This window comes from Lepidochelys kempii, chromosome 2 (assembly GCF_965140285.1).
Source record: "Lepidochelys kempii isolate rLepKem1 chromosome 2, rLepKem1.hap1, whole genome shotgun sequence".
Lineage (NCBI taxonomy): Eukaryota > Metazoa > Chordata > Testudines > Cheloniidae > Lepidochelys > Lepidochelys kempii.
This window is the reverse complement of record NC_136381.1, coordinates 155374345-155399844: the sequence shown is the minus strand read 5'-3', so window position 1 is coordinate 155399844 and position 25500 is coordinate 155374345. Positions and strand designations below refer to the sequence as shown.

At 42.4% G+C, this 25500-nt stretch overlaps 1 protein-coding gene across 1 annotated transcript in view; it reads left to right on the top strand.

The window, feature by feature from the left end:
• The window catches only part of AHRR (aryl hydrocarbon receptor repressor), a 128995-nt gene that overhangs the window by 74919 nt on the left and 28576 nt on the right, over positions 1-25500 (top strand). Inside the window, exon 3 of the mRNA XM_073332501.2 lies at positions 597-694. Coding sequence (XP_073188602.1) covers positions 597-694 — 98 coding nt within the window. The remainder of the gene's footprint in view (positions 1-596; positions 695-25500) is intronic.

Below are 25500 nucleotides of genomic sequence, written 5' to 3'. Positions count from 1 at the left end.
GTCAGCCAAAGTAATCTGCGTTTGTTTCCATCAGGCCTCTTGGTATTACCAGAGAAAATTTTGCAATTTTAATCCAAAGTTTTCATGCTTTCCATGCTAAAAAACAAACTTTGACTTCACATGTGAAAAAAAGGCATTTCAAGAATATACACTAGAGTCTTAGAACTAATCTCAAATTCATAGAAGTGAGAGGCCAAGATCATTTCATGCCAAACAAGAGGACAAAACAGAAAATAAGAAAACTCATCCATATCCTATATCCCCTCTGACAATCTTCTGAACAGTGTTGCTATTAGTTAGAATTTTCATAACGTATTCTTTTGTAAACAAAAGCAGTGTGGCAATATGACAATTGTCTTCTCTGCTGCTTTCCTATGATTTTGTTGTTGTTTTTTATATGTCGAGTATAATAATGGAAAAAACATCATCAGTAAAAATAATGTGATAGTTATAATGACAAGCAAGGAAAAAACTTTATATAAAAACATCTGAGCTGTGAAATGTATTTTTCTCTCCCTAGAACCAACAATAAGTTTTCAGTAACTAAAAGCCCTCATTGGTATTATTTATATATTATTAATTGCTTTTTTCAACAGCCATTCAAGAAAAACACTTTAGAAAGCAAGCTGGTCACACAATAAAAGACTACGTATCCAGTGAGACTGCCATACCAGAAGGTGGACTTCTACTAGAAGTGAGTGATAAATGCTATCATTTCTGGTTCTAAGATTATGCATGCAACTTAGTTATATTGGTGATTTATTAAACGTTATTTAGCCTGAGCCAGTATTGAGCAAATGGCCCTGCATTGTGTTAGACTTTGCATTACTTGAAGTGTCTGCTGTTGAATGGGATGCAAAATCAAGGTCCAGAACTCTTGTGGACATGAAAGATCCAGTTGCAGTTTTTGCAAGGATAAAAGTATCAGTTATGGAGTCTTAGTCAAATTCCAACTTGGGTGATTGCATTCTGCATCCCTAAATTTCCCAGTAGTTTCAATTAAATACAAGGATCTGATTCTCACTTACAGCAGGCATGTGATGGTGGCGGAGATTGATTTTAGCTGCCTGTGTGCACACCTGTGGGACTATGCAGGGACTTGCTTGATCTCTGGTGTGAGTTAGAGCAGCCTAAGAGCTACTATAATTTAAACAGCTTTCCATGGCTTCCCACGTGTCAGGAGTCAGGGCCTGCAGCAGAGTACTCTGGGAGCAAGCCCTGTAGAGCCAAGCTTCAGGCAACCTAAAAAGTGCAGCTGGCCCGTTGTAGGCTGCCTGACTGGCTACAACACCTGATTGGTTGGAAGAGACAGCAGGCTGGCTCTTAAGGCCAGCAGCAGCAGCATGCTGGCTGCTCAAAGCATGTGCCTGTGGCTGTGATTGCTCCTGCCTTGTTCCCAGCCCTGCCCCTGCATTTCCTCACTCCAAGTAACCCAGCTCTGACCCTGGGCTCCAATTCCTGACCTCTGACTCCAGCTCTGACCCTGGGCTCCAATTCCTGACCTCTGACTCCAGCTCTGACCCTGGGCTCCAATTCCTGACCTCTGACTCCTGTTCTAGCCACTAGGCCTGATGCTTATTAGGACCATTAGGCCTGACTCCTGCTACAACCACTAGAGACAACTGCCCATGTTCTGGTCATGTGACACGGTATGCACTAGAAAGCAGAAAATAGCCACAGTACACTCTGGATAGACCTCTACTCTGCCTCTGACAAGGGCTAGGTGGAGGGCTAGTGCAGCACTCTTACACCAGCTCTGCTTTATCAGGGAAGAGCTCTGAACATTTTATTCTTGCAGAACTATTTCCATCTGCTTAAAGATTCTCTGTTGCCATAGTGGCATAAAGGGGCCTTAGTGTAACTGAGAATCAAGCCCACTAATCTTATTTAAAAGTAGCGCTGCTATGCATTGATAAATAGCCTCTGAGGTCCACCTCAGAGATGGCTACATTTCACAGATAGGTGAAGCAATGCCTGTATACACACGGTGCCCTTAATAAAACTGCCATTTGATTATAAGTAAATGTTATTTGCAATAGTTCCCCATTCTAAATGTATAAGGAATACAGTCCATATAAATAATAGCAAAAGCAGTAAGTGTCTAATTCTTAAGGGTTCCCACTGTATTTAATTTGTGTTCGGGATCTTTTAAGGTGATAAGTGCCATATACATGTAAGATATAATTGTTATAGGTCTTGAATGGCAGCCATGTGGCTACAGGAATACTTAGATAGATCTTTTGCCCCCACTGCTTCCCTTGGAAGGCTATTCCAAAACTTCACTCCTCTGATGGTTAGAAACCTTCGTCTAATTTCAAGTCTAAACTTCCCAGTGGCCAGTTTATATCCATTTGTTCTTGTGTCCACATTGGTACTGAGTTTAAATAATTCCTCTCCCTCTCTGGTATTTATCCCTCTGATATATTTATAGAGAGCAATCATATCTCCCCTCAACCTTCTTTTAGTTAGGCTAAACAAGCCAAGCTCCTTGAGTCTCCTTTCATAAGACAAGTTTTCCATTCCTCGGATCATCCTAGTAGCCCTTCTCTGTACCTGTTCCAGTTTGAATTCATCCTTCTTAAATATGGGAGACCATAACTGCACACAGTATTCCAGATGAGGTCTCACCAGTGCCTTGTATAACGGTACTAATACCTCCTTATCCCTACTGGAAATACCTCTCCTGATGCATCCCAAGACCGCATTAGCTTTTTTCACAGCCATATCACATTGACGGCTCATAGTCATCCTATGATCAACCAATACTCCAAGGTCCTTCTCCTCCTCCGCTACTTCTAATTGATGCGTCCCCAGCTTATAACTAAAATTCTTGTTGTTAATCCCTAAATGCATGACCTTACACTTCTCACTATTACATTTCATCCTATTACTATTACTCCATTTACAAGGTCATCCAGATCCTCCTGTATGATATCCCGGTCCTTCTCTAAATTGGCAATACCTCCCAGCTTTGTATCATCCGCGAACTTTATTAGCACACTCCCACTTTTTATGCCAAGGTCAGTAATAAAAAGATTAAATAAGATTGGTCCCAAAACTGATCCCTGAGGAACTCCACTGGTAACCTCCCTCCAGCCTGACAGTTCACCTTTCAGTAGGACCCGTTGTAGTCTCCCCTTTAACCAATTCCTTATCCACCTTTCAATTTTCTTATTGATCCCCATCTTGTCCAATTTAGCTAAAAATTCCCCATGTGGCACCGTATCAAACACCTTACTGAAATCTAGGTAAATTAGATCCACTGCGTTTCCTTTGTCTAAAAAATCTGTTACTTTCTCAAAGAAGGAGATCAGGGTTGGTTTGATCTACCTTTTGTAAAACCATGTTGTATTTTGTCCCATTTACCATTGACTTCAATGTCCTTAACTACTTTCTCCTTCAAAATTTTTTCCAAGACCTTGCATACTACAGATGTCAAACTAACAGGCCTGTAGTTACTCGGATTGCTTTTTTTCCCCTTTCTTAAAAATCGGAACTATGTTAGCAATTCTCCAATCATACGGTACAACTCCTGAGTTTACAGATTCATTAAAAATTCTTGCTAATGTGCTTGCAATTTCGGGTGCCGATTCCTTTAATATTCTTGGATGAACATTATCTGGACCCCCCGATTTAGTCCTATTAAGCTGTTTGAGTTTCACTTCTATTGTTGGGATGCAATGAATTGTGGGTTTTGTTGTTGACCCAAATTCATCTTATTAGCTGTAGTGGACAAAGGAGTTTTAACTAAGTAGTTGCCTTCATTGCTGCTCTGCGGGAAAAGCTACTGTGTATTATGGACAGTCACGTGAATAAGGCCATTTTATCTGCTGTTGTAAGATCCTCTTGGTGTGTCAAGAAATCCTTACATTTTCCTTGTCATGCAAACACCTTTCACTGTACAAACTCTCATGGTTGGTTCCTGGATTCATATAAGCCTGATTATTTTATTTTGAGGACCAGTTGTGTACTTGGTGCCGTACAAACATAAAAAGGTATGGTCCTTATCTTGAGATGCTTCCAAGCTAACTCAAATATCTTTCTAAAGTACTACTTGAAATGTAGACCTTCAGCATATAATATATGTACTGTGTATGTTTATCACACTTTCTAAATAGACTATTCTGTTAAGTAATAGATCAATGATGGAAAGACTAGCAGAAGTGTATTTTAAAGAAGAAGGTCACCTTGCCCAGAAGGTCTAATGGGCTTTTAATTTTCTTGTTAGACAATGTGGGGAAGGTTCCTGACATAGCCAAAGCTCTACAAATTACTGTTTGAGGTTCTTCCGCTTTCTTCTTAAATATACAAACTGTGAGCCTGATCCTTAGAGGTGCTGAGAGGCTACAATTCCCTTTAAATTCAAAAGGGAGTTGTAGGTGCTCAGCATCTCTCAGGATCAAGCCTTGTGTAGGATTTCAGTATAAATTTATAGTGTGTGGGCACGGGAAAGAGACAGTTACTTACCAGTAATTTTGTTTGTCATAATCTCTTTTTTTCACCCATGCTGCTACTTACCCTCTGCAGGGTATTTGAGTTGTTCACTTCTCCCAGTGTTTTTACTCTTATTATCCTGTCTCCCCTTTCTACATTCCCCAGAAGAGAAAACAAACCCCTTCTGACTAAAGTTGAAGTCCATTTTATTAAGAAGGCTCTGGTTTTTTCTCTTGTGTAGCCAACTCGTATGACCTTCTCTATTCTCTTAGCTTTGCGCCCAAGTGGTTTGTATCCTGTAATGAGTTTTAACCTTCAACTTCCAAAAAGTTTTCTAAGTCAGTGCAGTTTAACAGTTTTACCTCCTCGATTTTCATATTGTTGCTCTAAGGCTGCCCGGTCACCACACAGTCCTGGTATTTATTATTTAATGACATTGTCAATTTGCCCATTGCTGTAACATAGCCCATCCACTGTATCCCTTCTGTCTCAGAAGGTGGAAGCTGGTCGTTTCCAGGCCAGTGTTATAGTTTCCTTCCTTATTACATTGGGCCCAATAATAAGACATCACTGGCAGATTTGGTTACTATTCCCACTAAAAAAGCCCATACGATTTAGAGGGAGCAGAAAGGCAGTGATCTTCCAGGTGTAGTTTGGAATCATACTCCAGAAGGCTGAATATGTGGGCTCAACTGATTAAAACAGAATCCCTTGGCTTGTTTTTTCCCTGAATATTTTAGTGATCCAGGATCTCTTTAAAAAATATCTGACATTCCAATGATTCCAATACCCTTTGGGTTAGAACGTTTGCAAACATCGGTTCTGTAACTCACTCCATTCTGTTGGAGCATGTGGGGGATAACCCTGCCCACACCACGGGGTGTTCTATAGACATTTATTCTACCACCCGAAGAGAGCAGCCCAGGAGGCATTTGCTTTTAGTACACATGGCTAATGGTAGACTTCAGAGTGAGGCAATCTCATACTGCTTGATGCTTTGGAACTTGTTAGTGTGTCTCAGTGAGCCTTAAATTGTTTGTTTTGTGATATACAGTTGAACCTCCGTAATTTGCACGAATGATGGAGAGACCCATTATGAATGATTGAATTTTGCATATTAGATAGAAAGGAGTCCATTCTGCCACTTTCATTCATATTGATAGTACCATATTCCACCTTTATTTGTTTAGATTTATAAAACAAAATTAGCATCTATCAGTGTCTAGGCACCTTTAGCAATTATTTAAAAATCACAAATAACCATAGATGTCAATAACTATGCAGCCTGTGACAATAACATACCCCTTCTTCAACATTATGTCTTAAGCAACAGACCGCTCCCGCAAAGTCCTGAAGGTCAACAAATAAAGGTTATTTCAGACCAAAGAGGGGTACCGGTGGCACTCCTACCATTACCTTCAACTGATGTAAATAAGCCTAGTCTCACTTCAGTCCTTAATCTTATTTATATATAGTTATTTAGGGCTAGATTTTCAAACTGATCCTCCATGTTTTGTAGCTTATTTTACTCCAGCATTTAATTGCATTGGCGGGGTACAAATGCTGCCAGTTTCAGATCTGAGAAGGTGATTTGTGGGGCCCTTTGGGTTGTTTGATATTTAACTATAACAGCATTTGTGCCTGTAGGTCATTGTCAGTGCAAAAATATTGGCACAATTTAAGTATAGGCACCAAAATAGACCTGAAAAATTGAGGCCCTGTTTGAAAAATTAGACCCTTAATCTGTTTTTTAACTCTAAATCACAGTATGAGACACAACTGTGGATAACTACTTTGGACCTGATCCAACTCCCACTGAAGTCAATGAATCTTTCCATCAACTTGAATGGAAGTTGAATCAGGCCTTTTGGACGCAGTCCTGAAATCCTTAGTCGATACTCTGACTAAAGTCAGGGGGCCTTTTGGCAGAGTAAAGACTCCAAGATTTGGTTCCTGGCACATGAAATTTATTATTAAAGGCATTATTGCATTACTTGAAAAATAACTGTGAATAATAGGATTTCTGCAATCTATTTTGAAGCGAGATGAATAAATATGTGCTACAGTACAAGGAGATATTTCCAGGTGGCGTCTACTAATACAATCTGAATCAGAACTTAAATTAACATATGTTCAAATTTCATTCCAAGATGAATTGGGAAATGATATAGTAGAAAACATCCCATTGGTGCTGTTCTGCACTTTGTATAAGGAAATAACACAGGAAACCTTTTTCCTACTCAGTTTCCTGTAATTTTTTTTAAAAGTGTTAGTGTAATTCCATTTCCTTCTTTCAAACTTTGTGTAATCAGTACTTAATAAACTCTGATCTTGAAAAAAGTAGCTTAGTTTGAACTTCAGTCTGAGTGCAAGAAATTTGTTTTCCTGTTTTTTATTTAAACACAAACTTAAAATAAAAGAAGAATTGGGGGTCAAACACAAATGGAGGATTATTAGGTTAGGATTGTGATGGGGAAAGGGGTTTGGAACATCAGAAATCACTTAAGAGTTTGATGGAACCATCATGGATAAGTTTACCATCTGTTGTGATCACGAATCACTTTTCAACTCCAACCAATGTTGACATCTGACAATTCAGTCTTAGGAGAGCATACTCTCACTAGAATAAATCCTGTACTAAGTTCACTACTTCACCTTTGTATTATATTGTTTTCAAATGTGGTGTGGTGATCAGAACATTTTCAAAAATAGTGTATTTGTATAAAGTTTTCATACACTATGTTTGTGGTTTTTTAACTTAATGCCACTTTTAAAAATTTTCCCAGTATTAATTCTTTTGTCTTCAGTTGCCTTTGATTGTGAATGATACACTTCCTCCACAGACGACCTAATCTGATCTGACTTCAGTCATATGGGATGATTTATGGAGAATATAGCTATAAAGGACACCTATAGATTGGGGTCAGGAGAGACTCACTATCTTCTGTTGCACACATACATTTACTTTCTGCATCTGTTCAGCACTGCTTGTCATTTCCAATTCGTAGCAGGCAGAATACAAGAGATCTTTTCAGTGTTTCTCCTCCCTTCTGTTGTTGTCGTAAGTAGGAATTTATTAAGAATATGTCTGTCTTTAAAAGGACACAGTCCACTGGAAATCTAGTAAATTTAAAAATTAAAAATATTTACAGTAATGTGAATGTATTGAGTCTCTACCAGAAGTTGGCAGAAAACTGTTTTCCCGTTCTAGGAATAATTTTGAAAAATTTTCGTGTTCCATACCAGGATGAAAATTCAAAATCTCAAAAAACTTCATGAACTGACAATCTAAAAAAAATTCAGTTTGGGTAAATCAAAATGTTTCATTCCAATTTTAACCTTTTCAAATTAATTTTTATTATACCTCATGTCAAATTCTAAATGAAAAAATCATTTCAAACTGAAAAAACAGAACTTTTCTTATTGAAAATGTAGAAAAGAGACATTTTGACAATTTTGAAACTCTTTTCCAACAGTTTTTGAAATGAGAAAACTAATAGAAGTTAACCCTTTCCTGCTTCGGTTTTGACAAATCTGCCTTGTCTGAAGAAAAATGTCTTGTCAAAAAAAATTCCAACTCTGTCCTTGTCCTTGTTGAACCTCATCAGATTTATTTTGGCCCAATCCTCCAATTTGTCTAGGTCACTCCGGACCCTATCCCTAGCCTCCGGCATATCTACCTCTCCCCCCATCTTAGTGTCATCTGAAAACTTGGTGAGGGTGCAATCCATCCCATCATCTAGATCATTAATGAAGATATTGAACTTCTGTTTGATTAAACTTGAATAAAATACCTGACTGCTTTGCACTGATAGGAAAACTGGGTGCAAAGCAAGCACAATAGGCATAATAAACTATTCTCTAATAGCCAAGAGAATGTATTCATTTTTGGGCAGGAGGGCCGATAGGAATGAGAGCTCCTTAAAATGTCTGCCTGCTGCTCCAGTCCCAGAAACTTTGCAAAATTAACCTCATCTTAACTTACACTTTCTGAAATCTTAGGAGCAGAAAATGGAAAGTGTGAGAATTTCTACATTCCGTTCTAATTTCAGTTCTTCAACGAACTCTACAATTTAGAAACTAGTGGAAATGTGTATACAGGCACCTTACCTAATCTGTTCAACAAACACAGTCCAGAAACAAAGTCTAAACTCACCCTTTCCTCAGGTTTGGCTTTTTTAACTATAAGGTAATGAAAGTCAACTCCAACCTTTTGCTTAAGTGTAACCCTTCTGCCAATCAGCGTTGGCAGCAACAAGGGCCGGCTTCAGTATCTACGGGTTCCTTTTCAACAATTCAACACAAAACCAGCTTGATTCCCCCATCCAGTGATCTGGGACAATTACACACCACCCCGGCATCTCTAAGAGGCAATACTTCCCTTCTCGCAAGCGCATAGTCTTAGTGTAGCAAAGAAACTTTTAATAAAAGGGGGAGGGAGTAACTCAGCATTAATTTGGGAAAACACCACAAACAGGATTCATAAACATAAACCATGAGCAAAAAACTCATGGTAAATTGGGCAGTGTCCTTTTCCTTCAGGTTCTTAAGTCTAGCAATCAAAAGTTCCTTTAACGTTCCCGTCCCTTCTCTGCACCCCACTCACAGTTGCTGTCCTTGGTCAGTGCAAATCCAGAGTTAAGAGGTACATCTGCAGAATTCAGCTCCCACCCTGGGTGGGAGAAGTAAGAAGGCACCTTACTTGCTCCGCTGCCCAGGCATTTGCACACTGGTCCTCTTCGCCAGCCACCCTGCTGGCCATCCTGCCAGCCAATAGGCCAGGATGTCTTCAGGTTCCACCCGTTAACACAGCTCTCAGTGATTTCAGCTGTTAGTGGGGGAGCCTCATTCCTGGTGCACAAGCAGGTCTAACACTTAGACCTAGGTAGTATGTAACAAGATCCTCAATTGAGTCTAAATTAGCTGTTTTTATTACACAGTAGAGAGAAAAAGGTCAAATGGTGTCTAAGACCCTTAAGCAGGACCCACACCACTAGGCACAAATACCTATCTCACCCTCTCTCAAATCACTGGGCTTTGGAACCCACATCCCTCTGCCTAGTGAGTGCCATTTAGTTGAGGGTGAGTCCCTCAATCAGGATATGCCAAGTACAGTTCTGCTGCCCTTGATGCATACAACAAGGATACCAATGCTTTATCACTCCTGCCCCAATAATAAGGAGACTGGGGATCCAACACCATCCAAAAGTGATCATTTGAGCAAACATCCCATCATGCTGAGCAACTAGGCAGGGTGGGTGTGCCCATGCAAATGAGATTAGCTCCTGAAATCCTTTTCCACAGCTCATCACTAGCTGTCAGGGGAGAGCTCAATCCAGACACTACTTACATAAGCTTTACAGCAGTAGTAGCAGCTACTCTTTGGACTATTCAACCCACATCCTCTTCCATACAAGTCACCTCCTCTACCTTATATCTAGATGGACTAATGAGCCACCTGCCTTCCTGAGTCTGCACAACCCACTCTGCTTTTTCCCAGCAGAATCAACAGCTGCCAACAGGGTGGGGTGTTTTATAAACTCTGCTTTCAGTCTACAAATTCTCTTCTAGAATATTAAGACAGTCCCCACACTCTTGCTTTTCTCAAACTCCATGACACCAGAAATTGTCCAAAAAAAGTGTTTGATGCTTTAGTACATACAGTTGAATGTATGTTATTAAGCAAAACATGAAGTATGTTGGTTTCTTTAAAAAACCCTTTCAGAATTACAGGAGTAATACACATTGATAATTACACTAGTTGAAAAAAAGCTAAAGCAGAGAAATTGCTACCAGAAATTAAAACAGGTAGGGAAACTGCAATTCCAGAAGTGCTATAGAACAGTGATTTTCAACCTTTTTTTCATTTGCGGACCCCTAAAAAATTTCAAATGGAGGTGTGGACCCCTTTGGAAATCTTAGACATAGTGTGTGGACCCCCGAAGTCTGCAGACTACAGGTTGAAAATCACTGCTATAGAATGTAGGCTATCACCAGTATCTAGTTTGAGATTCTGTTTCTAACAGAACGATATGTCTGTCATTTACAATAGCTATCACTGTGCAGAAACTGAGGGAAGCTGATTATGGATGAAACATTATGACAGTTCCTACTTTTCAGTATTTTATTCACCTACATGTTAGAAACACTGCTGAATATTCCAGAGAACTCCTGCTTGTGCATGCCTTAATTTTCTACACATCAGAAAAATGTTACGTGAGACTTTTTTCAGATTTGAATTATTTTTGTGGATGAGGATGGGTATCCTCTTTAGCCTGGGTTTGTTATTGCCAATTTAGAGTAATGAGCAATCAGTCCATTATGCTGTGAGTTCTCAAGTAGAACTACTCAGGGTTGCATTTTTTATATTGAACAAATAATTGAGAAGAAAGTTGAAACACTGAGACTAGCTACAGAACAACTAAAGGATAAAATTAAAACATATTATTACCGTAATTTTTCTTCTACCTGAGGAACTCAAAACAGAAATTACACAAATTATTACAGATTGTTTCTTTGTTTCAGAAATTATAGTTTTAGTATAGGCATAGTATTTGTGCAAGAGCAAGTACTGTGAGAATTGAACCTTTCTTTACCAGTAAAAATAATAAGAGATGACAATGAGGAATAACACCGATTAGGGGGTTCCATTCTTGGAAGAGCCTATATTAATTTGTATACCATCATATTGATTATAAAGGAGTAGCAAGAAGAGTACATGCAAAACTATGTCAAATTTTAATGTGCATTGGTGATAATTGCATGGGTAAATGACTTGTTACATATCCAAATAGTCATTTGCACATCCAGTTACCATGATTATGCATGCTGTTATGATAAGCTTTATGCTTTTCAAATGCCTCAGCACAGTATTATAAAGATATAACCATGAACTATAATATCAAGCCTAACTCTCTAAGTGTGATGTTTTGGGGATCACCCAGCCCAGTAAGGAGTTCTGTCACAGCCTGCTCTGTAATGTTGGGTGCCTTAATTTGATTCAGAGCCATGACATCAGTAGCCTGCCCACAAGCACAAGGTCTCAACCTAGCTTCCACCAGCCGAGGTACTTCTTGTAGGGTGACACCAACAGCCTTCCAGTCCCAAGTCTCCCCAGTTCCACCCTTCCTGAGTTCTTAAGTACCAGACACTCAAACCATTGCCCTCTGGTTCATCACCCCTGAAGGCATGAAACAGCCCCCCAGACACTAGCTTACTTTGGGATTCACACTTCACACAGTTTGCACACCAGAGACCTGCTTGAGATAAAAATAAATGAAAAATGTATTTAATAGAAAAATCACAGATGCAAAGATAAAATAGTAAGGAATAGCAAACATATACAAGTTACACAGAAAATAAACATAAAGATGCAAACTCAGGCTTTACACTTTCAGATGTTATAGAGTCCCTTTCCTAATGCAAGTTACATATTGCCTCTGAACGGTTTCCCAGTATATCCCTATCCAGAGAGGGGAGCCAGTGTTCATGGACAGCACCTGCCAAGTGACTGTCCATCAACTTGTGGATGCTCTGCAGTTCAAACTACTTCCATTTTTAAGGGTTTTCAGGGTTTTTTTCTTCAGTCACTCTAAATATGCAAAGTGAGGAAAACTCATGCCTTTCTTATTTTTCCAAGACAGGGGGTTTCTTTTCAGTTTCAAGCTGTGTCACTGTCTTTCCATTAATTCTAATGGTCTACCATTGTCTTGAAGCTGGTTTTGTGCAAACTGTTTGAGACGTGCCCCTTCCTGTCTTATTGATTCTCCTCCCTGTTGTACCACACTTACAATTTAAAAAGGTCTTAATATACATTTATAATCTGTATACATATCTCAAAATGACTGTTCAGTTCAATGCATTACAAGCTTTCATAAGAGACCTGACTTGATATATTTTATAGTACAATAACATTGTATACAATCAGTTGATTTAACTGCTTACATTTGCGGTTTAAACCTTCTGTTGTCCCCTTGGCATGTCTGGACCTGGATTGTCACAGTAATGTTAACTGTTGTCCAGTGGAGCTCCCACATTCACTTTCGATAGTAAAGCATGAGTAATTCTTGACACAAAGAGAAGAATCACGTTCTCACTGTTAAACAACAAAACAAGCTGGTCTACAAAGCAAAAATGTATGGTAACAATGAATCAGACCTAGCAAAATGTACCATTTAACCAGTTCATATTGGAGTATTTAAAGTTACCCATTAATAATTTTTGTATCAACAGATTTAGCAATTTCCTTAATCTTTCATTAACCTACTGAAATCTTTACTCTTGCTCTGTGTTGGGGGCCTGAAGCATAATCTACATTCCAATTTCCAGTACCTGGTATTTGTAACCTAATACTGTATATTTCATCCCTTGGCCATCCACACAATGGAACTTATCGGTTTCTAGAGTGCACCATAGTGTCACACAGCTAAGTACAGGGTTATAAGATGTTTCAAATCAGTCTGAGTATAGACCATGTTCTCAATTCCATCTTGGGTAAAGGGGTTTATTTGTACTGTGGTAGTCCCACTGTGCCAGGCAATGTACAAACATAGTAAAAAAATAGCCCCTTCCCCAAACAGTTGACAGGTATTAAGTGAGCTCAGGTTATTTCAGAAGATCACGCTGAATGGGGATATGTAAGGAGAGGAAGGGCAATGGTTGGGATCTATGGTTTGTACCCCATGCCATCGGTAGCATTTTCCCTCACGCCCCGCTCTCTCTGTGATCTAATGTGTTTGTGTGCAAGTTTGTAACTACGAATCACCATAGCTCATTGATTTATACTTTCCCACCACATTTCCAAGATGCTGATTACACCTACTCCCTCTTGACAAGCTGTCACATTTCAGCTCGCTCACTGAATTCCAACATGTAAAATAACACACTAACAAACAAGTATTTCTGAAGTTGATCCAATTCCCTTGTGATAGTGATGTGTTGGCAAAACATGAGATAAATGAAAAAAACTTTGCAAGCTAAATTTTTCCAGGTCCTCCCTCCCTGTCAGATGGCACAGGTCTCCTGTCCAAACGTAAATTTGAGGTCCAGTGTCCAAACTCTTCCCGAGCTGCATTAGCACAAGAGATGTTTGAAAGGTCAGCATTGATTGACCTTGCTCTGGGTAGCACTGAATGGACTTGGTCCGCTAACCTTCTAAGTACCACAACTCTTCTTGTGGATCTGAGAAGTCATACCTGGACTGAGTCAGATAGGAAGGAACATGGACTTGGCTTTTTCTGGGGAAAAGAGAAGGTAGCATTGAGTGATAGAATGAGTGAGAATACATTTTTTTCTGTGCTGAAATCTGACATTTGCGAGAGTAAATTCACCCTAGAAAGTTTTCCCTGCTCAAAGCAGCTGGTATGCAATTTTTAACTTGTTCAAATCCATTGCCATGCAAAGTTTTGCCTATGAAAAGAGCTCCCATATACAGTATTCCTTTTCCATGGGATTCACCCATAAAGCTTCCCATGTGCAAAGGGCTTACGCATACAAAAACACGATGACAAAAGTATTATCCATCAACACTTCCTATCTCCATTGGCTACAATGATGGAAATGCATGTCTGCTTTTTTTTAAAAAAAATTGCTCTCTTTTTTGTTTCCTAGTACACAAGGCTGTGATAAAAACTGTTTATGAAGGGTACAGTTCTGCAATCCCTAATTATGCAGGGCAGTGTTTACTTGCTCAAGTAGACCCTTTGAAGTAACTTTGTTGATACAATACATGTACACAAACCTTTGGAGTGCTATGAATTATCCTACTATTCTGGCAAAGGGTATGCTTTCATGTCACTAGATACATTGGTGTATCTCTTTGAATAGTCTTTTTGAGTTTCAGCTTAATATCAGAGTTCTAAGGACTTGATTTTTTTTAGTTTGTAAAGAGCATCTTAATTAAGGATTATAAAATGATTTTTGTGCAGGGTAATTGCGAATTTTTAAAAACACGAGTGGAATGGAACAGATAGATCCATTATGGTACAAATTAAGAAGGCTGACTGCATCTTCCCAGTAGTATTCTTAAGTACACATCATTATGGAGAAAGACAGGGATGAGTGTACCACTTACAGAAGCTTATTATTCAGATCATCAAAGAATAACTCCACCCCACATGTGATACAAAGACTATCAACAGACTGCTAAATGAAACAGCTCTAGATACACTGAAAGCCAACTGACACTGGAAATTTAGTACCCGTGTTGCGTGACTTGAAAATCTGTTCTGAGCAAGGCATGGCTCCAGGCCTTGACTGTTGTACTTTAGTAACCATAGCAGTGTGGTCTCTGGAGATCACAATGTTAGTGAATTTTCCTTTATTTCAAAGAAGAGTAATAAGAGAAATGTGGCTTGGAACTGATCTTTTTTTCTTATTTTTACTATGCCATGACCTTGACCAAAATATCTTTGAAGTATTTGCTGGCTGATTCTCTGTTAAGGGACCAGAAAAAACATCAGGATATATAAAGGATCTTGCCAAGATAGGAAGTCCTATCTTTCTCAAAATATTTGTCTTCATTCGCAGGGAGAACTTTTTTATTAATAATGTTTCTAAAACCTCATAATGAAAGAGGATGATAACTTTAATCTCAGAGCTACTGTGGGCACTAAAGTAACCGTGAACTTGCTTTGCACGAACATATTAATTGTTTTTTATTTAAGTAGCAGGTGCAGCTTTTCGTGAGTACATAATTGGATGTACTTGTTTTTAAAAAGAACACAGTCCACAGTTTGATGCCAAGCCCTTTTTTCCATTTGGAAAAAAGTGATTTCATTTTTCATGTAGAATGTAAGAAATATGAGTTTCTTAAACAAACAAAACCAAACACAAACAAACAAGTGTTTGCAGTGCATAGTTAAGTCTGTCTCACATGTTTCAAGTTTTAGCTTGGATTAGAAATTCCATCTGCCATTGAATCCATATGGTTTACCAAATGGCATTTTACAATCATTTATTTTTACAGCTTAGATAATAAAGTTGTATTTAGTTGTCACTGCTCAAATTTCTACTATGAAAGCTTTTGAAAAAGTAAATATACTCAATGTTTGAAAATTGTTTTGGCAGGCAATTGAACTATTATTGATAAAACACTATTTATTACTATGTAGTAAGCACAGCTTGGACAAAGAATTGCAGAATGAAGGTCTTTTAATATTTCTCTATTCTCTAAAATCTAAGAACCAGTCTGTAGCCCTTCCTACACTTCCACACACTCCTGCAAGGTGCCCCCTTACTGTCCGATGCCAGCTATCTATACTGTGGGGGGCTGTGCAGTTTCCATAGGGCTGCTATATTCCCTTCCCCACACATGCAGTAGGAGTGGACAAGTTTGGGCAGGGAATGGGCAGATCTCCAACATTCCAGCCTGTGTTGGGGATGCACACACTGAGCCAGATATAGGGCTGGTGCTGAGTATGTCACTGTGACAGGTTTGATCACAGAAATCCCCTTGGGACTGTCACCTGATGTGCTGAGAGTACCTTTGAGCCTGTTTTCTCTGCCAGTTTGGGTCTTTGGAACCCTGCCTTGTTGAGCCAGACACGCCGGTCTGCTCCCACACTGACCCAGGGTCTGAACCACATGCCCCAAAGCTGCAGACTTAACTGAAACAGCTTAAGAAGTGCTCCTGTCTCCAGCACCCAGACACCCAGCTCCCAGTGGGATCCAAACCCCAGATGAATCCGTTTTACTCTGTATAAAGCTTATACAGGGTAAACTCATAAATTGTCCACCCTCTATAACACTGATAGAGAAATATACACAGCTGTTTGCTCCCCCAGGTATTAATTACTTACTTAATTAATAAGCAAAAGTGATTTTATTAAGTATAAAAAGTAGGATTTAAGTGATTCCAAGTAATAACAGACAGAACAAAGTAAATTACCAACCAAAATAAAACAAAACACGCAAGTCTAAGCCTAATACATTAAGAAACAGATTACAGATAAAATCCCACCCTCAGAGATGTTCCAATAAGCTTCTTTCACAGACTAGACTCCTTCTTAGTCTGGGCCCAATCCTTTCCCCTGGTACAGTACTTGTTAGCTCCAGCTCAGGTGGTAACTAGGGGCTTTCTCATGACTGGAAACTCCTTTGTTCTGTTCCACCCCCTTATATAGTTTTGGCACAAGGCAGGAATCTTTTGTCTCTTTGGGTCCCCACCCCTCCCTCTAAATGGAAAAGCACCAGGTTTAAGATGGATTCCAGTACCAGGTGACATAATCACATATCCTGTGAGACACCAAGCCTTCATTCTTCCTGGCCTGACTCACAGGAAGGCTTGCAGGTAAACAGAGCCATTTACAACCAATTGTCCTAGTAGATGGGAGCCATCACAATTCCAAACCACCATTAATGGCCCACACTTTGCATAATTACAATAGGACTTCAGAGTTATATTTCATATTTCTAGTTTCAGATACAAGAATGATACATTTATACAAATAGGATGACCACACTCAGTAGATTATAAGCTTTGTAATGATACCTTACAAGAGACCTTTTGCATAAAGCATACTCCAGTTACATCGTATTTACACTTATAAACATATTTCCATAAACATATGGCGTGCAATGTCACAGTCACCCCCTGTGGAGCAAAGAGGTAATGAAAGCAGATTCCTGGTCTGTTTCTGGGGTAGCACAACAATGCACTGCCCTGTTCATCTGTACTGAGCCCTCTCTACTGTGGATAATATGTCTTTTCATTGAGTAGTGTTTTAAGATAACATTTTTAAAAAACAGCCAAATACCTGGACTTTAGTTTTGAAGTTTTGCTCCAGCTGGTTTTTTAGTTAGTGTGGATTGTGCTGCAGATTTCCCAGCTAATGTACAATTTTTGTAACATGGACCTTGAGTTAATCACACATAACTTTGCTAAAGTGGAATTAGGGTTCCTGCTGCACAACAGTGCCTTCCATTCCCTGTACTCTTCCAGAACATGGAGCTTCAAAACCTCAGGCTTAAATATTGGGAAACCAGGAGATTCTCAGTTAAGATCTTCCCACAAAAAGCAGAAAAGAAAGTAGGTGTTACAAGAAAGAAAAAACAGGGGTAACTGCACTCTCCACACATCTCCTGCACTTCCCTGCTCTGTTCCATCTCTACCCAAATACACACATCCTTGAACTCCACTCCTGAATCTCACTCCACTACATCAACCCCCATCCCCGTGAACACCTCCTCCAACCACCCTGTCTCTCTTTCTCTCACCTCCTCCAACCCCCCCGTCTCTTTCTCTCGCCTCCTCCAACCCTCCCCAAATACCCCTCTTCCCTCCCACATTTTTCTAACCTCTCCCTACACATACATACATTCACTTAGTCTCCTCCCACACAAACCCTTCCTACTGCTCCAATGCCATTCCAGTTCTTTGAAATATTAGCAGTAGCTTTTCCATGTTTCACAGCTGTGGAGTGAGTTGGAAATTAGTTCTGCATTTTAAAAGCAGACTTCAGTCTCTTGTAGAATATGGTGCAGGGCCTAGATGTCGCAATATATTGATGCAGAACATCCCTTAATAATTTGAGTAGCAATTTCTTGATCCATAAGAACAGTGTTTGACAAAATTCGTACAAGGTAAGTCCACTACCACCTAACAGGGCTGAATACCTCCATCTTACATGGAAGCCAACAAAAATGGGAATTAAGGGCGCCCGGTACCTTGCATTATCAGGCCTTATGTTTCAGAGCGATTCTAGGTCTCGTATATGCTTTCCCAGATGTGGGCAGGCAAATTACCTTGGTTTTTTTGAAGCAGATGGCAAGGTCAGCATTTCTAGCTATCTCAGCTAATGAATAGTTGATGACTGGGAAGTTCTTTGCCGTGTGCACATTGCGAGTATAGTCACCTGCATAAAGGAGCTCACATAAATGCTCCATTTATCTTTATGGAGGTTTTTAGTCTGGAGGTTTTAGTTAAAGACCCTACCAGATGTTTAAAATGTAATAAAATTCCTGAAATCACATCAATGATGGTTTCATTGCTGCAAAGAAGAATCCAAAGAGACAAGATGCCAAAAATCCTTTCTTGTCTCCATCTGATATTGTAAATGGATATGACAGAATACCATCCACAGAGATACTCTCAGCACAGTGAAAGACACAAATGGGAGGAAGTAAGATTCATGTTGCATCTAGACTAGAGCCCTGTTTACAGAAGAAAATAGGACCATTTCCACAATTGGTTTTACTGGAAGAATAGCCATGGAGAAACTAGTGCTCAGCACCAGTTCAGCTAGCCAGAGGTAATGCCTGTTCTGAGCAGGGATTAACTCCAGTTGGCTAAACTGATCCTGACTGCAGTTTGTCCTTGTCTACTTTACAGCTAACCCTTGGCTAGCACCAGTTCAGCTAAATCAATTGGTGAAACAGTGCTATTTTCTAATGTAGACAAGGCCCTAAAGCAGTGGTCCCCAAACTTTTCAGGGTTGCGAACCCCCCTTACCCTTGTCTGCGCCCCCATCCTGGAGGAGAGGCGAGGCTATGGCTCCCGGAGTGGGTGGGTGGGAATGCGGACGGGATAAGGGGGCCTCAGCTGGGGCCGTAGGTGGGGGTGGGTCTGGGGCTGAGAACAGAGCTGCGGCCAGGGGCTGAGGTTGGGGTCGAGCCTGGGAGCAAAGCTGCAACCGGGCTGCAGTGGGGGCCAGGAGCCCCATTGAGGCTGGGAGGCTCTCCCTCCCCACCCCCCATGAGGGCTGGCCTTGGCCTGCCATGTCCTCCAGAATGTTCCTCTGCACACCCTTAGGGGGGTGTGCCCCACAGTTTGGGGATCTCTACCCTAAAGTCTTTCTGCTGGACCTCTCTCTAGCCATCCATTTCACACATCGCGGGTTCTTTAACGCATAGTTCACCCTGGGGTGAGTAGCCACACAGGTCCAAATTTCTCAAAGGTGCTCAGCACCTACCATTACGGACAAATGTTCTGAGGAGAGCTGAGCTCTTTTGAAATTCTGGCCATAAATGTCACAAAGGAAACTGCTGGGTGCTGAGCAGTCTTAAAAATCTCACCCTTATGGGAACTGAGCTCTTGAAAACGTGGCCCCACAATGCATGAAAATTAATATATCTGTCCACTGTAATGTTCATGTTTTTAATAAAAACACAGATTGAGGGAAGGGAAAAGTAGCAATATCATATATATATATATATATATATATATATATATGTAGTGACAGGGTCGGGCCAGATGGCTACAGGAGAGTAACAGAAGGCAGATAGATATATTAGCCCCAGGTTAAGTAGGTTCCTTTTCCCTGGGTAAGGTAACAGGGAAGGTTCCCAAACAATCAGAAACCTTCAGGAGACAATTAAGACAGACAGGCTGATTAGAACACCTGCAGCCAATCAAGAAGCTGCTAGAATCAATCAAGGCAGGCTAATCAGGGCACCTGGGTTTAAAAAGGAGCTCACTTCAGTTTGTGGTGTGCGTGTAAGGAGCTGGGAGCAAGAGGTACAAGGAGCTGAGAGTGAGAACGCATACTGTTGGAGGACTGAGGTGTACAAGTATTATCAGACACCAGGAGGAAGGTCCTATGGTGAGGATAAAGAAGGTGTTGGGAGGAGGCCATGGGGAAGTAGCCCAGGGAGTTGTAGCTGTCCCACAGCTGTTCCAGGAGGCACTCTAGACAGCTGCATTCCACAGGGCCCTGGGTTGGAACCCGAAGTAGAGGGCGGGTCTGGGTTCCCCCCAAACCTCCCAACTCCTGGTCAGACACAGGAGGAGTTGACCTGGACTGTGGGTTCATGAAAACGGCCAAACTGAGGGCTGCTGTGAAGCTCCAAGGCGAGCAAATCCACCAATAAGCGCAAGACCCACCAAGGTAGAGGAGGAACTTTGTCACAACTGGTGTTAAAAGTGGGATCTAGTGTGCACAGCGCGGCTGAAGAAGGAGGGTGTTTGGAAAAAAAAAAGGGAGAGGGTTTATTTTATTTTTTTTTTCACCACAATGGAGGAGGTAGTGCGGGCACTGATACAAGCCACAGCTGCCCAGCAGGAGGCTACTCGTGTCCAGTCAGCCGCCCAACAGGAGGCAGTGTGGCTGCAGCAAGAGACTAATCGCCTGCTGAATGACCAGGCTGCTCAAGACTGGGCTATGTTGCAGGAACCGGTAAACCAGGTAAAGGCCCTTACAGAGCTGAACCGTGGCCATGATGGGATGCAGATCATGCGAGCCAGCAATTGGCTGCAGAAAATGACGCGGGAGGATGATGTAGAGGCATACCTCCTGGCCTTTGAGAGGACAGCCCTGCTGGAGGCTTGGCCCTGAGAACAGTGGTCTGGCATCCTCACTCCATTCCTGTGTGGGGAGGCCCAGAAGGCCTACTATGATTTGCCTGAAGAGGCTGCGGCAGACTACCCCCAGCTGAAAGCAGAGATCCTGGCCAGATCTGGGGTAACGACCATTGTGCGGGCCCAGCGATAGCATGAGTGGAGGTACCAGGAAAACAAAATCCCGCGGTCCAATTATATGACCTCATCCATCTCGCACAAAAGTGGTTATGAACTGAGTCCTGGAGTCCGGAGGAGATACCAGAGGTTCTTGTCATCGACCGGTACATGAGAGGACTACCGCCAGACCTTCACGTCTGGGTAAACCAGAATGAACCCTCCACCTACGATGAGGTTGTCATGCTGGTAGAAAGGCGAGGGAGCTGACCCGACCAGTTAAGGAAGAAGCACCCCTGGTTAAACTAGCAGCACCAAGCCCTAGAGCTCGGGTGACTGGGCCGCCAGGAGAGCCCAGGTGGAAAAAGAGAGGGGCTGAAGGCCCACCAGAAGCTACCAGGAGTCGGAGCGCTGAGGTGGAAGAGGATCGTGATGTTAGACTGCCCAAACCAAGAGACCAGGGATAACATACGTCCATGGGACAGTTGGTTATTACCCCACCATCCCAGTAAAAATCGAGATTCAGGGGAACACTATTGAGGTAACAGCAGGTGTAGTCCCTAAACTCTCATACCCGGTGCTCATAGGGAGGGACTTCCCAGGGTTTGGAGACTTACTACCAGTAGGGGAATTGGAGAAAGGGGGAAGCCCTAAAAGTAGTGAGGCACCCACAGCAGACTGTCAACCCTCAACCTTCTCTGAAATATCCCCAGATTTGTTCTCCACTCCCAGACAGCGTAGAAACACAAAAGGGGAAAGAAGGGCAGCTAAGGCCTTGGGAACCCGAATACTGGCCCAAAGCCAGAGGGTCACTCTCTTAGGTTGGCGGACCTGAGCAGCTGAAAAGGAGGCCACCCAGGAGGGAGAAGCACCCGAGTCTGACCCACACCCTAACGCCTCTGAACCAGGAGAGGCAGCAGAGGCCCTAGATCTCGGGCAGATTAGCCCCAGGAGAGGAAATTTTGGACGGGACCAGGCTGAAGACCCAAGGTACGACAACATTAGGAAGGAGGTGACCGAAATAGATGGGGTCCCTGTGGAAGGGAAAACCATGGGACCAGGACCCTACTTCATAATGAAGAAGAATCCCTTATACCGGGTTGCACCAGTACAGGGGCAGAAGGTACAGCAGATCCTACTACCTCAAAAACACCAGAATGCTGTATTAAGTCTGGCCCATAGTCATCTTTTTGGGGGGGCATTTGGGGGTAGAGAAGACCCTGGCATGGGTCCTGCAACGATTCTTCTGGCCCGGAGTACATGAAGAAATGTGGAGGTACTGTGCGTCCTGCCTGGAGTGTCAGCTACACAGTCCCCGTCCCCACTTGAGGGTACCTTTAGAGTTCCCCTTTGAGCGAATAGCCATGGACCTAGTGGGACCCCTGGAGAAGACAGCCCAGGGCCACCAATATATACTTGTCATTCTGGATTATGCTACTCGCTACCTAGAAGCCATTCCCCTGCGGAATACGGCATCTGAAACGATAGCTAAAGAGTTGGTGGGGATCTTTGCCCGAGTGGGGCTACCAAAGGAGATATTAACAGACCAAGGTACCCCATTTATGTCAAAGCTAATGAAGGACCTCTGTACGCTGCTCCATATACATACCCTGAGAACTTCAGTCTATCATCTGCAGACCGATGTGCTGGTAGAAAGGTTTAACCGAACCCTCAAGGCAATGATAAGGAAAGTGGTAAATCGGGACGGGAAGGATTGGGACACCCTACTACCCTACCTTATGTTTGCAATCCAGGAGGTACCTCAGGCCTCAACTGGGTTTTCTCCCTTTGAATTATTATACGGACGCCACCCCCATCGCATACTAAATATCAGAAAAGAAATCTGGGAAGAGAAACCCAATGAGGGGAGAAATATAATTGACTGTGTGTTGCAGATGCAAGAACTGATAGCCCAGGTCACCCCTATTGTACGGGAACATTTGGAAAAGGCGCAGGAGGCCCAGCGAACCCATTACAATCTCCAGGCAAAAGTCCGACAGTTCCAACCAGGGGATCGGGTGATGGTGTTGGTACCCACGGCAGAAAGCAAGCTTTGGCCCAATGGCAGGGGGCCCTGTGAGGTGGTTGAACCCATGGGGGAAGTAACCTACAAGGTGTGGCAGCCAGGACGCCGGAAACAAGAACAAATTTATCACATTAACCTCTTAAAGCCTTGGCACCAACGAGAGGCGTGTGTAGTGGCCCAAGAGACCCCGAGCCAGGGAAATAACATGCAGGAGCAGATCAGGATATCCACTGATATGACACCAAACCAGAAGAAGGAGGTAACTGAGATGATCAACTGATACCAGGATGTGTTTTCAACCAAACCAGGTCAGACCACCGAAGCATATTACCACATTATCACAGACCCTGGGGCAAAGGTAACTTTAAGGCCCTATCGGGTCCCAGCAGCAAAAAGGGAGGAGATCAAGGCAGAGGTAAAAAGGATGTTGGAGCTGGGAGTCATCGAAGAGTCCCACAGTCAGTGGTCAAGCCCGATTTTGTTGGTGCCCAAACCCGATGGCACCACTAGGTTTTATAATGACTTTCGCTGGCTGCATGAGATATCCAAATTTGATGCATACCCCATACCCTGTATTGATGAGTTAGTTGACCGCCTGGCCCAATTTTTGACCACCCTTGATTTAACAAAGGGATACTGGCAGATTCCCCTTGCCAAAGATGCGAAAGAAAAGACGGCATTCTCTATCCCAGAAGGTCTGTTTCAATATACTGTTCTTCCTTTTGGACTGCATGAGGCACCTGCCACTTTCCAGTGTCTTATGGACAAGCTCCTACGGCCCCATACCAGTTATGCAGCGGCATACCTGGATGATGTGATTATTCATACCCGCGACTGGGAAACCCACTTAGAAAAGGTGGAAGCGGTTCTGGACATGCTAAGACGGGCTGGCCTCACAGCCAACCCAGCCAAGTGTGCTATAGGGCTAGCTGAGGCTAAATACCTTGGCTACATTGTAGGAAGCGGCATGGTCAAGCCCCAACTAAACAAACTAGAGGCTATCCAAAATTGGCCCCGGCTGAATCAGAAAAAGCAAGTCCTGGCATTCCTGGGGGTGGTGGGGTGCTACCGACAATTTATTCCCCATTTTGCTATCAGAGCGAGTCCCTTGATAGACCTGATAAAAGCCTGGGTCCAGACATGGTGAAGTGGACAGATGCCGCAGAGAAAGCATTCATGGATCTATGGACAGCCATCTGCAGTAACCCTGTGCTTATAGCCCCAGACTTCAACAAAGAATTCATTTTTACAAACAGATACATCTGAAGTAGGATTGGGAGCTGTCCTATCGCAGATGGTCGGAGATGAAGAACACCCAATCCTCTACCTCAGCAGGAAACTCCTCCCGAGAGAGCAGAAGTATGCCGTGGTTGAAAGAGAGTGCCTAGCTGTGAAATGGGCCATGGAAACACTACATTATTACCTTCTGGGACAACGGTTTACCCTTGTGATCGACCATGCACCCGTCCAGTGGATGCAGCGAAATAAAGAGAAGAACGCAGGGTGACCAGATGGTTCCTGTCTCTACAACCTTTCCAGTTCACCATACAACACCGGGCTGGAAGCCACCATGGCAATGCAGATGGCTTGTCATGAGTACACTGCCTGATGTCCCAAGTTGCCCAACCCGTAGTGGTGAGCGGGGGGGGGGGGGATATGTGACAGGGTCAGGCCAGATGGCAACAGGAGAGTAATAGAAGGCAGATATATTAGCCCCAGGTTAAGTAGGTCCCTTTTCCCTGGGTAAGGTAAAGGGAAGGTTCCCGAACAATCAGGAACCTTCTGGAGATCATTAAGACAGACAGGCTGATTAGAACACCTGCAGCCAATCAAGAAGCTGCTAGAATCAATTAAGGCAGGCTAATCAGGGCACCTGGGTTCAAACAGGAGCTCACTTCAGTTTGTGGTGCGCGTGTAAGGAGCTGAGAGTGAGAACGCATACTGTTGGAGGACTGAGGAGTACAAGTATTATCAGACACCAGGAGGAAGGTCCTATGGTGAGGATAAAGAAGGTGTTGGGAGGAGGCCATGGGGAAGTGGCCCAGGGAGCTGTAGCTGTTGCACAGCTGTTCCAGGAGGCACTCTAGACAGCTGCATTCCACAGGGCCCTGGGCTGGAACCCGAAGTAGAGGGCGGGCCTGGGTTCCCCCCAAACCTCCCAGCTCCTGGTCAGACACAGGAGGAGTTGATCTGGACTGTGGGTTCATGAAAACGGCCAAACTGAGCTCCAAGGCGAGCAAATCCACCAATAAGCGCAAGATCTACTAAGGTAGAGGAGGAACTTTGTCACAATATACAACTTTAATCTCAAACAATCCCAATGCTTTTTACCAATTGATATATAAACCATATGCAGGAATTAATTAATCCATCTCTGAAATACAGTCCCTCTGTGGTGAAAAAGTGTCCTGGGGTTCTGGGGTAGGGGAAGGTAGGCAAAATTAGACAAATCTAGATTAGGTATGACCAGTGTTAATGTTTGTGTAGTGTACTTCATTTACATCCGTTCTTATTTTTATACTTGTCTTGTTGCTTACATTACCTGGCATAATATTATTCTACATATATTGTCTTCTTTACTGTGTATTGGTTTATGATATTAGTGCATTAAGTTCCATTGCTTAGTCCACTTACTTTAAATATTCCTTAT